Consider the following 15,495-nt stretch of genomic DNA (forward strand, 5'->3'; position numbering starts at 1 on the left):
CTTCACTGTGCCCGACATTGACAATGTGACTGTGGTCGACTACGACGCTCTGGAGCACCGTATCTACTGGTCAGACGTCCGCACCCAGACCATCAAGAGAGCTTTCATCAACGGCACCGGAGTTGAGACTGTGGTGTCTGCCGGTATGGAGGAGGCAACACGATAGAATACACAACATACTCAAGGCTCATTGTTTTTACGCTTTTTAGTTAGATTTCGTGTATTTCACTTGGATATTATGACATATGCTTTGCTTCAAGAAGACTAATCATTGCCATTTGCAATAAACAACGTCCTCTTGTAGTGACTGCAGTATATTATAGAAAAGCAGGGAAAAAAACAAGAATGAATGCAACTGATTTCATGATTATCCCTCACATTCCTGGATAAATAAATAAAGGGATATTTGTCATTTCTCCATTTTTAGATTTTTCATTTTCATATTGGATTTTCTCCTAAGTTTAGCATTTTATTGATCTTTTTTTAATTGAAATGCATGCAAATTAAGCCATGATGATTTGAAAAGTGCTTTAAGAATTATCTAAATACACTGTATTGCGATACAAAATTTCTTGTGTTTCTGCTGTGCTCTTGTATCTTATTTTGCAAAGACACAGACACTGTAATTTACCGTTTACACTAATTATCCAATTATAGCTGAGTAACTGTAATAAAGCCCATGCCAAAGCAGTGCATGTAGCATTAGTAAGGACGATACTCTACACCAAAAGACTTTGCAGGCTAATGTCTTTTTACCTGACATCCAGCTTTAGTAGCTGCCTTCTAGCAAGATATCATCACACTGTGTGTAACCATTAAGTGTATATTTAAGACCCTTTAATGTTGGTTATGTTTCAAACAAATCTCCTGGAAACATTAAAAAGATTATAATCAACTCACAGTTGACGTTATTGAGCGAGATGACAAAACGGTTAGCGACCATAATCTATTCAGCTGATGGCTGTAGGTTAGAAATGACAAACCGGCCTTGACTGAGAAAGTTGATAAATCTGTTATGTATGTTGTTTATGTTTCTTCAGATCTGCCCAACGCTCACGGCCTGGCAGTGGACTGGGTGTCCAGGAACCTGTTCTGGACCAGTTATGATGCCAATAAGAAACAGATTAATGTTGCAAGACTGGACGGCTCCTTCAAAAATGCTGTCATCCAGGGCCTGGACAAACCACACTGTCTAGTGCTGCATCCAATACTGGGGTTGGTCAGCACACACACACACACACACACACAAACAAACAAACAAACACTAAAGCTGTCATACTTTCTGAAATTGTTCTCAGACACCCTCCTGATTTCACCTTTAACCTGCAATACATACACACAGAGGTTTCCACACACAGTCATACACACTCAGGCGGTGTCTGGCTGTCAGGCTCCCCTCTGTTTGCAGTCAGCGATGACAGGCAGAGTAGTTTGGTATAGATGGTCGTTGACCTCTGACTGTTTTTTCACTCAGGAAGTGGTTCCAATTTTTTTCCCCCGCGTGTCATCTTTCTCCTCTGTTGCGGTCTTTCACCGTCTTGTTCCATTTCTATTTTTGAAAGATGGCTCCTGCGCCCAGACTACCTATGAATTATTTACTGCCAGTGTCTCTGTCACTTTCTGTCGCTATTTCTGTTCCAGTGTTTATATCACATCCTGTCCCCCCCTGCCTTGTTTAGCAAATGTCCATTTTTCCCTCCGGTCCTCCCGCTTGAAACCCCCCCCCAACTCCCCAAACGGAATCTGGCTTCAGTCCCTCCTCTTTCCAGCAGAGCAGAGACAGACCATCTGTATTTATATATTTAGCTTTGTCCTGCAGGAATATTTGTACTTTTCGAGTATTTAAGGTGGAGGAAAACAGGATATTTTCCTTACGAAATGTCTCTGCCTCTTTGTGTTTATTGTGTACTCCTTCCTCTCTTTCAAAGGCTCAGCCTACTTAAGTGGAGGAATGTTTCCGATCTGACCATTGTTGGCATGGAGGAAAATGAGAAGCAGATGCTGGATCCATATGCTGGGGCTGTCTCCTCTTTCTGGCACACAAACACACACACTGCCCAGAATACTTCCAGGAGTGGGTGGGGGCAAAGAGAGTCAGGGAGGGACAAACTCAAACTCGCAAAACATGGGAATGTGGGACGTTTAACTGCTTCAAAAACTTCATTTGAAGGCAAACAAGTGAAGGGTGTGGTGGATGTTGTGGGATCTGACAGGAAGTGGATAACGAGAGCAGAGGATAGATAACCATTAAACATATATTACACACAGTCTAAACACAGTGACAGACAACTGTATTGTCCTACTTCCCATGCATGTGTGTTCAGTGAGGACTTTGAACAGCTTGATGAGCAAAAAAAGTTGAAGGCAGCGACAAGCAAGAGGTCATTTTTCTGCTGATTAATCGAAGTCTCCATAACTTATATTTCATGAACCTCTATTGAACTTGACCGACATATTTATTTTGTTTTTTCTTTTTTCTTCTTCTTTTTTTTTTTACATTGATAAAGTCACACACAGTTTGGTGTGATTTACAGGTCAGATGCTCCACAGATTCTACAGGATTTTGTTGTTGGCAATTTATTTGACACTGCAGTCGTGCTGAGTAATAGATCACTTTTTTCAAGAGAGAGAGCATTTAAGGTCTAACACGCAACCACAAAAAACAACATATAAACCAATGGCCTCAGGTAAAAAAAATCGAAAGGCAGCCATCCAGCAATCAAGCAATAACTTTGATTAAAAACTATAACAATAGTCATAACAAACTTCAACGATTAATGAATGAAATAATTCTATTCCATTTAAAAGGTGCACACTGCCCAAATCCAGTCCTGCAAAGATCGGCGTGAATTTGTGCTGTGGATTTATTTGAGATTAAAATGAGAGAAGAGATGAATTGGCTTTAGTGTGACAGAAAGTTTCAGGATGGCAAATTGATTCCCTTCAAATGGTTTAATAAACGTTTTTGCAGATAAGAATGCCCCTGCAGTACACTGAGCAGTATGGTTTCGGCTTGTGCGTGTTATTAGGTGGCCTAATGATTACGTTTAGTCAACAAGGGTGAATTATGATGTGCTGAAAATAAATCAAAGTTCTCTCTCTTGCTTGCCTCTTTCAGCAAACTCTACTGGACAGATGGGGACAACATCAGCATAGCCAACACAGACGGCGGCAACCGCAGCGTCCTCTTCACCAACCAGAAAGGCCCTGTGGGTGAGTGACATAAGACTGTATCTCTTTGTTTGACTGCATGAGAGACAGCACACCCTGGTGACAGGGCAGGACAATGCACATCAGCTCTTGCTTTGTTTTTTTCCCCAGGTCTCTCCATTGACTTTGATGCTGAGCAGCTGTACTGGATCAGCTCAGGAAACAGCACCATCAACCGCTGTAAACTGGACGGCTCTGGACTGGAAGTGATTGAGGGAACGAAGGGCAAGCTGACCAAGGCTACTGCTCTGGCGATCATGGGTACTTCTCCAAAAAAATGTTAATTTTAGCCAGTGATGTAAGTAGATGTATGAAGAGAGAGCTCAGCAATGACATGATACCGTGACTGTGTTGCAAGTGTATGCGCCTTTTTTAGATTTTAAAGTTGAGGGTTCTTCCAGTGTTAGGTCTGAGAGTGTTGAGCATCCTCTCATGTGTTTCATCCTTTAGGAGAGAAGTTGTGGTGGGCGGACCAAGGAACTGACCAGATAGGAACCTGTGACAAGAAGGACGGTGGCAACTGGAAAGTCCTGAGGAACAGCACATCTCCCATGATGCACATGAAAATCTACAATGAAACCGTGCAGAAAGGTGCAATGGTTGGCTGCCACACAGCAAACTTTTTCTAAGCCTGTGCAACATTTGTTTGGTAAAAAAGAAAGGGAGGGAGGGAGTGAAATATATCCATGTCTCCATGAAGGTCTGTTTTCCTTGCTCCATGTCGCTTGTTCCTCTATGCCAAAGCACATCTGTTTATGTCTCCGTAACCCCTCTTTGATTTGTTTTGTGTATTTGTCCTCGCTGCTTTTGTGTTCCCAGGCACCAATCTTTGCAGTAATAACAATGGAGACTGTTCCCAGCTATGCCTCCCCACCTCCCCGACCACCAGGGCCTGCATGTGCACTGCAGGATACAGCCTGCGCACAGGACAACAGTCTTGTGAGGGTAAGACACATTCATGCATATAATTTGATTTTGCCAAATATGAGTTCAAGGATCGATGAAAATGATAAAAACAGGGAATTGCATTTGTTTGCTGCAGGTGTTGGCTCTTTCCTGCTGTACTCTGTGCATGAAGGCATACGTGGTATTCCTCTGGACCCATCAGACAAGTCTGATGCCCTGGTACCGGTGTCAGGCACATCCCTGGCTGTGGGCATAGATTTCCATGCTGGTAAGTCTGAACATAACAGTTTTTTTCCCATCAAATACTAGTTAAGGAAGAATTACCTAAGCAGGAAGGTATTTTGTGTCGTAACTAAAATAAACAGCTGCATTTAGTATGTTTCTTTATAAGGGTTGTGGTTCTGTTCAGTCCAATTCTTACGTGTTTCACTTCTTTTCCCAGACAATGACACTATCTACTGGGTGGACATGGGCCTGAGCACCATTAGCAGGGCCAAGAGGGATCAGACCTGGAGAGAGGACGTGGTCACTAACGGCATTGGCAGGGTGGAGGGCATCGCTGTGGACTGGATAGCAGGTGATAGATTCCACAGACGTGTAAAAAACATAGTGCTCATGACCAAAATTGTGGAGTTCAAACAGCATAAATTACACATATTAATATACTCTTTTGGACTTTTGCTGTCAGTATATCTAACCATCCTTGCTTGTCTGTTACCAAACAGTAGGAAGGGAGAATTTAACTGGAGAACCCATTTTGCTAAGTGAGAAAATAGGAAAGCGATACACAAAAATAAACAGACACAGAAGAGATTTCTTAGGCCCATGAAAGTAATTTTAAGTTAAAAAAAAAGGAGGTCAGACAGGTTGTTGCTTCTCCATTCTCTACAGGAAACATCTACTGGACGGACCAAGGCTTTGATGTCATCGAGGTGGCCAGACTGAACGGCTCTTTCCGCTATGTGGTGATCTCCCAGGGACTGGACAAGCCCCGTGCCATCACTGTCCACCCTGCAAAAGGGTGAGAGGAAACAACACTCCAATTACTACTGTAGCTGTCTGTAGCTTCTGCTCCAGTAATTTGTCATTATTGATTACTGAGGTGTGTGTGTGTGTGTGTGTGTGTGTGTGTGTGTGTGTGTGTGTGTGTGTGTGTGTGTGTGTGTGTGTGTGTGTGTGTGTGTGTGTGTGTGTGTGTGTGTGTGTGTGTGTGTGTGTGTGTGTGTGTGTGTGTGTGTGTGTGTGTGTGTGTGTGTGTGTGTGTGTGTGTGTGTGTGTGTGTGTGTGTAGCTACCTGTTCTGGACAGAGTGGGGCCAGTACCCCCGTATTGAACGGTCTCGCCTGGATGGCTCTCAGAGGGCTGTCCTGGTCAATGCCAGTATTAGCTGGCCCAATGGTATCTCCATTGACTATGAGGTGCAGTATAATGGGCCATTCTTGCATTTATATCACTGTTACAGCCCAAATAGTGAACACTGCATCTCAGCATTATCTCAACCATTTATGTCTGTGTGCATGTAGGAGAGTCTGCTGTACTGGTGTGATGCCAGGACGGATAAGATTGAGCGCATCAACCTGGAGACTGGAGAGAACAGGGAAGTGGTGCTGGCCAACAACAATATGGACATGTTCTCTGTGTCTGTGTTTGAGAGCTACATCTACTGGAGTGACAGGTCAGATATAACCTCCCTTCCTCTTTAGTTACTTATTTGTGAGTGATATTTGTCTTCAGTCTTAATATTTTACTCATCTACAAGTCTATTTTTGTTAAATGTTTTGATTTATTTGGACCAGGACCCATGCTAATGGCTCCATAAAGAGAGGCAGCAAGGACAACGCCACAGACTCTGTGTCTCTGAGGACTGGTATTGGGGTACAGCTCAAAGACATCAAGGTTTTCAACAGGGCCAGGCAGCAAGGTAAGCACCGGGGTGTTTTTTAAATTTTAAATATCCCATTTTGTAAAAAGAGATACTATATACTGTAAAAGCTGTGACAGTATCAAAATGCCCTGTCCTCAGAGAAATACAGACATCCTGTATTCAGAAATGGTGCCAGGACTTCTGTACAGTTGTGATGTCACAGATAAATATGTTTTTTTAACATTAAAGCATGTTAACATGTATTCGAAAATGAGCATGTGTCTCCTTTTAAAGCGTAAAATGACTGCTTTACATTCAAAGGATGAGCATTTGTTCAAGACAATTTGTATTTTTGAATTCAATTAATAGTTGATTAAATGTCGTATAGCATTTTTTTTTATCCTGTTACAATGTTTTTTTTGTGAGCAATTTCATGTTTAATTTTCAGAAATTTATTGTAGCTGATGACTTTTCACAATTTCATGTCTGTGTGCAGGAACAAACGTATGCAAAGACAAAAACGGCAGGTGCCAGCAACTTTGTCTTTTCCGTGGCAACGGACAGCGGACATGTGCCTGTGCCCATGGCATGCTGGCTGAAGATGGCTGCAGTTGCCGTGACTACGATGGCTACCTGCTTTACTCAGAGCGAACCATACTAAAGAGTGTCCACCTGTCAGATGAAAACAACCTAAATGCACCCATTAAACCGTTCGAGGACCCAGAGCACATGAAGAACGTCATTGCACTCACGTTTGATTACAGAGGAGGTGGAGGAAAGGGAGCTAACCGCATCTTCTTCAGTGACATCCACTTCGGCAACATCCAGCAGATCAGCGATGACGGGTCTGACCGCAAGACTGTGGTAGAGAGTGAGTATTCCTACATCTTAAGCTTGTGTAAACTTGTCTTTCAACAATGAACCGCTACCAAGCTTATGCCCCAGTCTATGTACAGTGTATTATCCTCCCAAAGTTGATATTGGGTTATTTGTTAGAATCCTTTATGGTTACTTCACTCCACTTTTTTGCTGAATAACAAAGAACCTTAGTTATAAACATCGGACCCCCAGTGAGAAATATTTGGAGGAGAAAACCACTCCCAGTGATCTGAACACAGCCAGGAAGCTAGAAACAAAAGGAAAGGAACAGAATGTATACGAGCATAAACAGATAGACCTTCAATCACCTTATCTCCCCACAACAAAACACAGGTGCACTGTAAATGTTTTACCAACTTCACTTTATACTGTTTTACAAGGAAAACATGAGTCAGGATTGTTTGTCCCCCAGCACCTCCTAGGGCTACCGGTTTGATCTTCTTGTACAATATCCAGATTGCCAGAGAATGTTGTTAAGAGGCATGTTGAATGTTTCCTGCTGCCGTGAGGGCTGTTTTTTGCCTTGTTGAGTGGACTTTCCTGGTGAGGGTAATGATCATGTCCATTTTTCTGTCACGTGAGTCTTTCAGCAGAGCAGCTGGTAATTGTTTGACATTAATTCTCAGTAGTCAGGTTTTTCCAAGTGTTTTTGTGTCAGGTTTTTGTGTCAGGCAAGATGTTGGTAGTAATACTGTCAGGCAGCCTCAGCATCACTGGCTCTTTGCCCTCCCCTCTTGAACAAACTCAGCAGGTCCTGCCTGAACTTTTGGGACATCAGTACATAGAGGATGGGGTTCATCACCGTAGAGGAGGTCGCCATGAGGCGTGCGAAAACGCTGAAGGGTCCGTAACGTGGTGAGACTCCAGTGGCCCCTGAGCTTTTACCCGCCAATAAGGCCAGCGTCAGGCCATAGGAAGGCAGCCAGCACAGGGTAAAAGCCAGCACCAGCATAGCCGACGTCTGTGTCACTTTGCTCTGGTAGCGCTCTACTTGGGGGGCCCTGCTGGTCTGTTGCCTCCCCCACAGGAACATGTAGATGCTGCCATACGCCACCGCAATGGTGACAAGTGGAAGCAAGAAGGACACGAGGAAGTGGAGCAATCCATAGATCAGCTGGTCTCTGACGGACAGGAAAGCAAAGCAAGCAAGGCCATCAGGGGTTCGGCGCGGGGTTCCCACAAAGCGAAAAAACAGCTGGGGAGTAGCCAGGCAGCAGGCGGGAACCCAGATGAGCGCAGTGGCTATAGACACCCGGCGAGGGGAGAGGAGACCGAAGGCTCTGGCAGGCCGTACCACAGTCAGATAGCGAGACACAGCCAGCGCGGCCAATGTGAAGGCACTGGCCGAGGAGCAGGCTGATCCCAAGAAGCCGACCAAGCGACACATGAAGTCTCCAAAAGGCCAATGCTGCATGGCTATGGCAACGGTGTGGAAGGGAAGCATGGACAGCAAAAGCAGGTCTGCAGCGCTCAGAGCCAACAGGAGGACATCAGTTCCTGTGCCCGTCATGGAGCTTTGAGGGGACTGTTGTATACGTCCCGCCCCAAGTCTCCGCCTCCCACACAGGATCACCATCACCATGGTGTGTCCGATAACTCCCAGGACCAGAATCAGAACATCTAATATCGGGACCAGGACCTGCTCCACGTTGCCCAGCCCAGTGTCACTGCTGTTCCCCAGCAGATCCTCTGAACCTGTAGAGTTCCACAGAAGCATCCTGTCTTCTTTAATAATGGAGGTGTCTTCCAGTCATGCTGCCACTGTTGGCTTTTGGTTGGGTCAAATATACTCAGTTGATCATAAAACTACCCACTACATAGGGGAATGATTACTCATGCTGCGGGTCAGTAATAACATACTGATTTCCAATGACTGCTTTAAAAGTTGATGTTAAAATTTAACAATAATTGAATATGGATGTTAAATACATTAATAAAACGCAAAGACACAGATTGCATACATTCATGTCCCTTCTTACATTGTGAAAATGAAACTCCCTTTAAACCACATTCATCAGCAAATTACCATTTTCATTGTAGAGTTCAAGCTTTCTCCAATGTGCTGTATGTGAATCAAGCCACTCCAGTCCTTACAATCGGCTCCAGCTCTGATTGGCTGGGGGAGATGGGGGTCGAGTGAGTGAAATCACCTCAGACCGCCTCCATTGATTTCTGGGGTTTTCATCTCCATCTCTTCCGAGTGCTCCAAGCTCTTTTAAGAGCTAAATGCCATAGGTTGTGTGATTTCCTGTCACCTCAGAGCAGGCGACTAATCCACAGGACATCTCAATCGGGGCCTGTTACTCTGCAAACCACAATCAGCCTCAATCCAGCCTCCATGGAACAGATCCTCTGAGAAGTACAGTTCTGCCAAAAAAGGAAACAAGAAGTGAGTAGTGCGACAGCGAGAGAAGAATAAACGACAGGTGAACTCTGGACTGATTATCATGGAGCAGGCAGAGATGGGCTGGCCTGCACTTTGTGGGAGGGCCTGGTGGGGCCAGACATTTTTTTTTTTTTTCCCAGGATCCATTGTTTCTGTCCATTTTCTGAAAGTATCTCTACATTTTCTATAACCGTTGTCCTTGCATAGTTGTATACAGAGCACACACAGATATGGTCTATACACAGAGGCAGCCAGAAATAGTATTTGCTTTCAGAAATCAGGGTAATTATTGACCGCCGGTTTATTAGCAAACACTGAACTGCTATCGCACCTACTGCAGATAACTGCAATAAAGAACTATCATTGTCAGTGTAACCAGCTGAGCTCAAGAGCTGTAAATTCAAATCATCTGTATCAGTGTACGCAACAAGCGTAAATGCACAAGAACCCAGAGATAGGGGTAAGTTGACAATGGGAAGATAAACAGAACTGAAAGGCAGAATTTGAGTAGAGAGAGCTGCAGGCTTGAGATTTACAATTCATTAACAGCACCAAGGAAAGAGGAAATGGGGGCGAATGGATTACATGTTGCTCCTCATTGATTTTTTTAGGGCATTGATTTATGAGTATGAGAGGCAGAGGGGAGTTGTTTTTTGTGTTGCATGCCTTCGCTCACCTCTCCAGTTGCTTTGCTTCGTTCACAGTCCCCTAGCACGAGCCAGACAAATGTTGATTCATGTCCGCCGCGTTGCACTGGAGATTTTGAGGTGTAGTGTTAAGTGTCCCACCTGGTGGTGAACCTTGCTCATCCTCCTGCCCAAGCTGATACAGTGAGATCATAATACCCAGCCCTGGAAAAGGCAGCTGTAATCATTAGACCCTCACTGTTCCATTGCAGTAACAGTAACAAGAAGTCAGCTATTACCAATTATTTGGCACTGGAGTGATCTGATGTGTGGGTGTTTTCAAAATGTCCCTTCCTGAAGTACATTTTGTGTGTGTGTGTGTGTGTGTGTGTGTACTCACCAGCAGAGCAGCCGTTCTCTATCTGCCGCTGCTGGACTGTGTGTTCCTCCATCTTGGCTGACTCTTGCCTGTTCTCTGGCCTTTGTGCAGTCGAGGAGCTCGTAACCTTTTACTCATTTCAAGGCTTTGGAGCAGAAAGAATTACTTTTTTTACTTCTCATCTGATGAGGTAGTGCGATGGAAAGTAATATGGCTAGGCGGCAACTGTTATTTTGACCTTTTTAGTGAGCTATTTGTTGGATAAAAGCCTTGAATCACACTGTGTTCTTGGTCATTAATACCAAGCTGTCATGTCCAAAGGCCTGGCTCTGTGCTGCCCCACAGCAGACTGCCAACACTGAGCTGCTGCCAGACAGTCCACATTTGGCCTTTTAACACAGAACTGGGATTGACGTGCTTCTTTTCCTTACTCTCTTTTCTCTTCTGTCTTCTCCCCCTTTGTGGTTCTTTTGCCATTTCAACTGTTCTCTGTATTTATCTCCCCCTCTTCTCTCTGTTCCTTCATTCTTTTTCAGACGTTGGCTCGGTAGAAGGATTGGCGTACCACAGGGGTTGGGATATGCTGTACTGGACCAGCTACACTACCTCGACCATCACCCGGCACACTGTGGATCAGAGCCGCTGGGGTGCCGTTGACAGGCACACTGTGGTCAGCATGTCGGGGGATGACCACCCCAGAGCTTTTGTCCTTGACGAGTGTCAGAGGTCAATATGTTAATTCATATCACACTAAAAAAGCTAAACTAATAAAATTGTCGTGCACATTACTGATTTTTATTCTCTCCTGCAGCCTCATGTTTTGGACCAATTGGAATGAGCAGTCTCCCAGTATCATGCGTGCCACACTGGCCGGCTCCAACGTCCTTGTGATCATTGGCAGTGACATCCGAACCCCTAACGGCCTGGCCATAGACCACCGTGCTGAAAAGCTTTATTTCTCTGACGCCACACTTGACAAGATAGAGCGCTGCGAGTATGACGGCACTCGCCGCTACGTAAGTAACACACACACTCACACAGACACATACAGTGTACACCATGCTGCGTAATGATAACATTTGTACAACAGTATGGCTTTAGTATGGGGTAACCTAGTAACAGTTTGTGTATCCTTTCAAGTTTCAAGTTTGTTCAAAGGCTTGAATTTACTGCATGTGTCAGGTCAAGACTGTGTTTGTGCTTCCCCCTGCAGGTGGTGTTGAAGAATGAGCCGGTCCATCCATTTGGCCTGGCCGTGTATGGTGACTACATCTTCTGGACGGACTGGGTGAGGAGAGCTGTGTTGCGGGCAGACAAATACACAGGAGGAGACATGAAGGTGCTGCGTGCCGACATACCGCAACAGCCAATGGGGATTGTCGCTGTGGCCAACGACACCAACAGCTGTGAGTTTTTACACAGTGAGGGATTCATCTGTGTATGCATCTGTATATGTGTGTGTTATTATTGCTCTGAACTGTATCGTGACAGTGTTTTTGATGTATATAATGTGTAGGACCGCGTGATGTGGAGAAAATCCTTTACAAACATGCTTATTTTTGGCTAATCCAGCTAATTAAATACCCGCCAAGTCAAGATACTTCACATTGTTGCGAAAATACTAATAGAATTAAAGAGCCCCTCATAAGAAAATCTTGTTAACATGTCTATATGGTGTTATTTTAAATATCAAAAGCAAAATGAGCAGACATCACCATGGCCGAGTATTTCTTCGTTGAAACTTCAGCATACCAGTGTCAATCTCTCAATTCTGGATCCAGACAGCTCGCTGGGGATGCAAAAGAGAAACTATGGCAGCAGTGATGGGCGGTGCTCGAGGTCAGATCCAGAATTTTTCAAAGGGAGAAGAGTTTAAGTTTCCTTCCTTCCCTTCCTGTCCCTTTTCCGATTTTTTTACAATTCTGTTTTTAGTTTTTTTTTTGCAGAAACACAATATTAAGCAATATTTGGCGGACCGTCTTGAAATTTCATTACAGTACAGAGTATCGTTCCCTGGCGACCCCAGGGCAGTTGGGCCATCACAAATTAAACTAATTAACTGAAGAGTTTGAATGTGTTTTTTTTGTGTGTCTGTGTGCGTGTTGTATTTCGACGCACACAAACACAGGCGCAAGGATGGTTCTCTACCCCAACAGAGCAGTTAGTGAGGTGACACAAGTAAAGAGTGACACTGCAGCAGATGAATCTGACATTTTACCCGCCTGATATTCACAACCCCAATATAAGCTCTACATCACAGCAGACTCACAAACAAGTGTCTGCTAAATTGCTTCACTTTAGTCCATACTCCACTTCATCTTGTTCTACATCTCCAAATTATCTATATTCTTTTAAATCAGTGAAGCACGGCATTTTTTTTCTCTCTACTGTATCGTCAGCCATCTTTTTCGTCAAGTTGCCCCGTTCTCGCTCCAGTACCCACAGCGATCATACAAGACGAGGGCCTGTGGTAATGACTGCAAATCCCATTTAGATTGAGTCACATTGAATTATGCATTCGTTGGAGGCAGAGCCATTGCCACATTTATGCAGTTATGTAGTTATGTCCGCCTGCTGATATAGGTGTGTGTGTGTGTTTGTGTTTGTGTGTGTGTGTGTGTGTGTGTGTGTGTGTGTGTGTGTGTGTGTGTGTGTGTGTGTGTGTGTGTGTGTGTGTGTGTGTGTGTGTGTGTGTGTGTGTGTGTGTGTGTGTGTGTGTGTGTGTGTGTGTGTGTGTGTGTGTGTGTGTGTGTGTGTGTGTGTGTGTGTGTGTGTGTGTGGTCTGAGATGTATAGTTTTGTGTGGCTCACCTCTTCTAACTTTTCTCATCTCTGCATAGGTGAGTTCTCTCTGTGCCGTGTGAACAACGGAGGATGTCAGGATCTGTGTTTGCTGACCTCTGAGGGAAGGGTCAATTGCAGTTGCCGTGGTGACAGGAAGCTTTTGGAAGATAACACCTGCATTGGTAATACAAGACAGGGAATCATTAAAAATGTTTGGCTTAAAAAACTTTAGATGCAAGAGAAGTGATACCATATAAAGATTTATTTTAAAGTTATCTTTTGTGGACTGTTTTATTAAAAGATTTTAAAGGTTCCATATTGTGAGGTACTCATGTTTTTTTTATTATAAAGCAGGTCAAGGTGCTATATAAATATTGTGAAAGTATCAAAACGCTCAATGGTTGTGATAACTACACTATACATAGGTAGAAATACAGGTATATTCAGACAGACAGTACGAGGAAAATAGTGTTTTTTGAAAATTAAAGCATGTAACCATGTTCTAGTAGAAACCCAAAATACCCCCCAAAAAGTATGAACCTGAAAATGAGAACAATATGCAACCTTTGAAATATTTAAAAAACATATTTTTTATTCAAAGATTGAGATCAGTCTTTGGAAGGATTTGCATGAGCACTGAAGATTTTACTGCTCCATGCCTCAGGAGTAAGCAATTCTTCCTAAGTGCATTTTTCTGTCTTTGTCTCATAGCCCTCAACACGACATGTAACAACATTGATGAGTTTGAGTGTGGAAATGGAGATTGCGTTAACTACACCCTGACTTGTGACGGCATGGCCCACTGCAAGGACAAGTCTGATGAGAAACAGTCCTACTGTGGTGAGTGGAACCTTTCTCTCAGTCAAAACACTTTCAAACATACTCTCGCTGTTGACATTTGTAATTTGAGTCTGCATCATTTCCTGTTGGGGTTCTCAGCCAACCGTGTGTGCAAGAAGGGCTACAGACGCTGTGTGAATGGCCGCTGTGTGGGGCACAGCTCCTGGTGCAACGGGCAGGACGACTGTGGCGACAATTCTGATGAAGCCTTCTGCAACAGTGAGTCGAGTTTTCTGATTGAACAAGCCCCCATCCAAACCACCCCACCCCCGAAGCCATATGACATTTTCACATTATATTCCACATAATCACCATCTCTCATTTTTGTGTCTGTCAGCCACGCTGTGCACCGCCGATCAGTTCCAGTGCAGAGACGGAGGCTGCATCTCCAACTCCAGCAAGTGTAACCAGAAGGTGGACTGTGAGGATGCCAGTGATGAGATGAACTGCAGTAAGTTCATATGATCAGATTGATTCTAAAATAACTAAATGTCATGAAAAATGCCAACACTTTCTTCCAGGCTACAGTATAAAGAAGCACTGCTCTTTTTTTTTAAAGCTGCCACAGACTGTTCCAGTTACTTCCATCTGGGAGTGAAAGGGGTGACATTTCAGAAGTGCGAGTTCACTACACTCTGCTACGCCCCTTCATGGCTGTGTGATGGAGCTAATGACTGTGGAGACTTCTCAGACGAAAGAAATTGCCCAGGTATTTTCTACACATATTTTCTCACAGCTAAAACAGCAGATGTTTTCATGCATTAAATTGTGGTTTGTGAGGAAATTCTTCTTGACATTGCAGTGTAAATTCAGTTTCCTATGTCCCTCCTCGTGCTTGAGTAAATCTTTAAACGTCCCATATTCTGAAAAATTAGATTTCCACGTCTTTCTTGATTATAAAGCAATTCAAGGTGCTATATAAATATTGTGGAAGTATCACAAGGAAATTCACACACCCTTTAAAACCCTGTAATCACTTTATAGCATAAAAGTGTACACATTTACATGGTCAATGGGTTCTACTGTGCTTTTTTTATTTATTACATTTTTTGTTTGTTTAACAAACAATAAATGAAATAATAATAATAATAGAAGAAGGGGGGACTTGCAATAAAACATAATATGTATTGCTAATATCATCTTTACTAAATAAACCAAAATGAAAACTACAAATATAATTAAAAAAGAGGGGGTGGGGGGTACTAAGTCCTATTTGTCATCTATCGAACCATCTACATCCATATTGTTATTCTCAAGAAAATTATAGAAAATGTACCATATCTTCCAAAACTTGCCAAGCATGTTTTTTATTGTTAAGCTTATCTTCTCGAAAGCAACATAAGAGGTCATTCCCCTCAACCATTGTGCTATGATGCATGGTGTCCTACTGTCCTTTTTCGTATGATAATTAACAAGCATGATGGCAAATCAGATAGATGTGAATTCAGTGGAATGTGTGGATGGGATCAGGAAATGTTCTGGGCTCTAAAGGGTTAAAACGAGCCATCATGACTTCTGAACAGTTGTGATGTCAACTCTACTATACGTATATAGGTAGAAAGTGCAGCTACAGTGCCGTTACAGTCATTCCCCGGCTGCAAAGAAGATGCAGAGACGAGTGCT

At 43.5% G+C, this 15,495-nt stretch overlaps 2 protein-coding genes across 2 annotated transcripts in view; one reads left to right on the forward strand and one right to left on the reverse strand.

The window, feature by feature from the left end:
* LOC310965855 (low-density lipoprotein receptor-related protein 1-like) overlaps positions 1 to 15,495 on the forward strand; it is a 106,854-nt gene that overhangs the window by 72,739 nt on the left and 18,620 nt on the right. The window contains 21 exon segments of the mRNA XM_083939608.1: positions 3 to 143; positions 1,041 to 1,215; positions 3,119 to 3,213; positions 3,322 to 3,471; positions 3,661 to 3,801; positions 4,030 to 4,155; positions 4,253 to 4,384; positions 4,559 to 4,693; positions 5,008 to 5,137; positions 5,407 to 5,533; positions 5,639 to 5,790; positions 5,912 to 6,036; positions 6,476 to 6,850; positions 10,786 to 10,975; positions 11,061 to 11,265; positions 11,463 to 11,655; positions 13,089 to 13,214; positions 13,744 to 13,872; positions 13,972 to 14,091; positions 14,210 to 14,323; positions 14,432 to 14,581. Coding sequence (XP_083795734.1) covers positions 3 to 143; positions 1,041 to 1,215; positions 3,119 to 3,213; positions 3,322 to 3,471; positions 3,661 to 3,801; positions 4,030 to 4,155; positions 4,253 to 4,384; positions 4,559 to 4,693; positions 5,008 to 5,137; positions 5,407 to 5,533; positions 5,639 to 5,790; positions 5,912 to 6,036; positions 6,476 to 6,850; positions 10,786 to 10,975; positions 11,061 to 11,265; positions 11,463 to 11,655; positions 13,089 to 13,214; positions 13,744 to 13,872; positions 13,972 to 14,091; positions 14,210 to 14,323; positions 14,432 to 14,581 — 3,231 coding nt within the window.
* LOC310965658 (galanin receptor type 3-like) lies at positions 7,553 to 8,575 on the reverse strand (the record flags this gene model as incomplete). Its single annotated transcript, XM_083939379.1, has 1 exon — positions 7,553 to 8,575. The coding sequence occupies one exon, from the start codon at positions 8,573 to 8,575 to the stop codon at positions 7,553 to 7,555; it is 1,023 nt and encodes a 340-aa protein (XP_083795505.1).

Source organism: Echiichthys vipera, assembly GCF_963691815.1.
Source record: "Echiichthys vipera genome assembly, chromosome: X".
In the NCBI taxonomy this organism is placed as follows: domain Eukaryota; kingdom Metazoa; phylum Chordata; class Actinopteri; order Perciformes; family Trachinidae; genus Echiichthys; species Echiichthys vipera.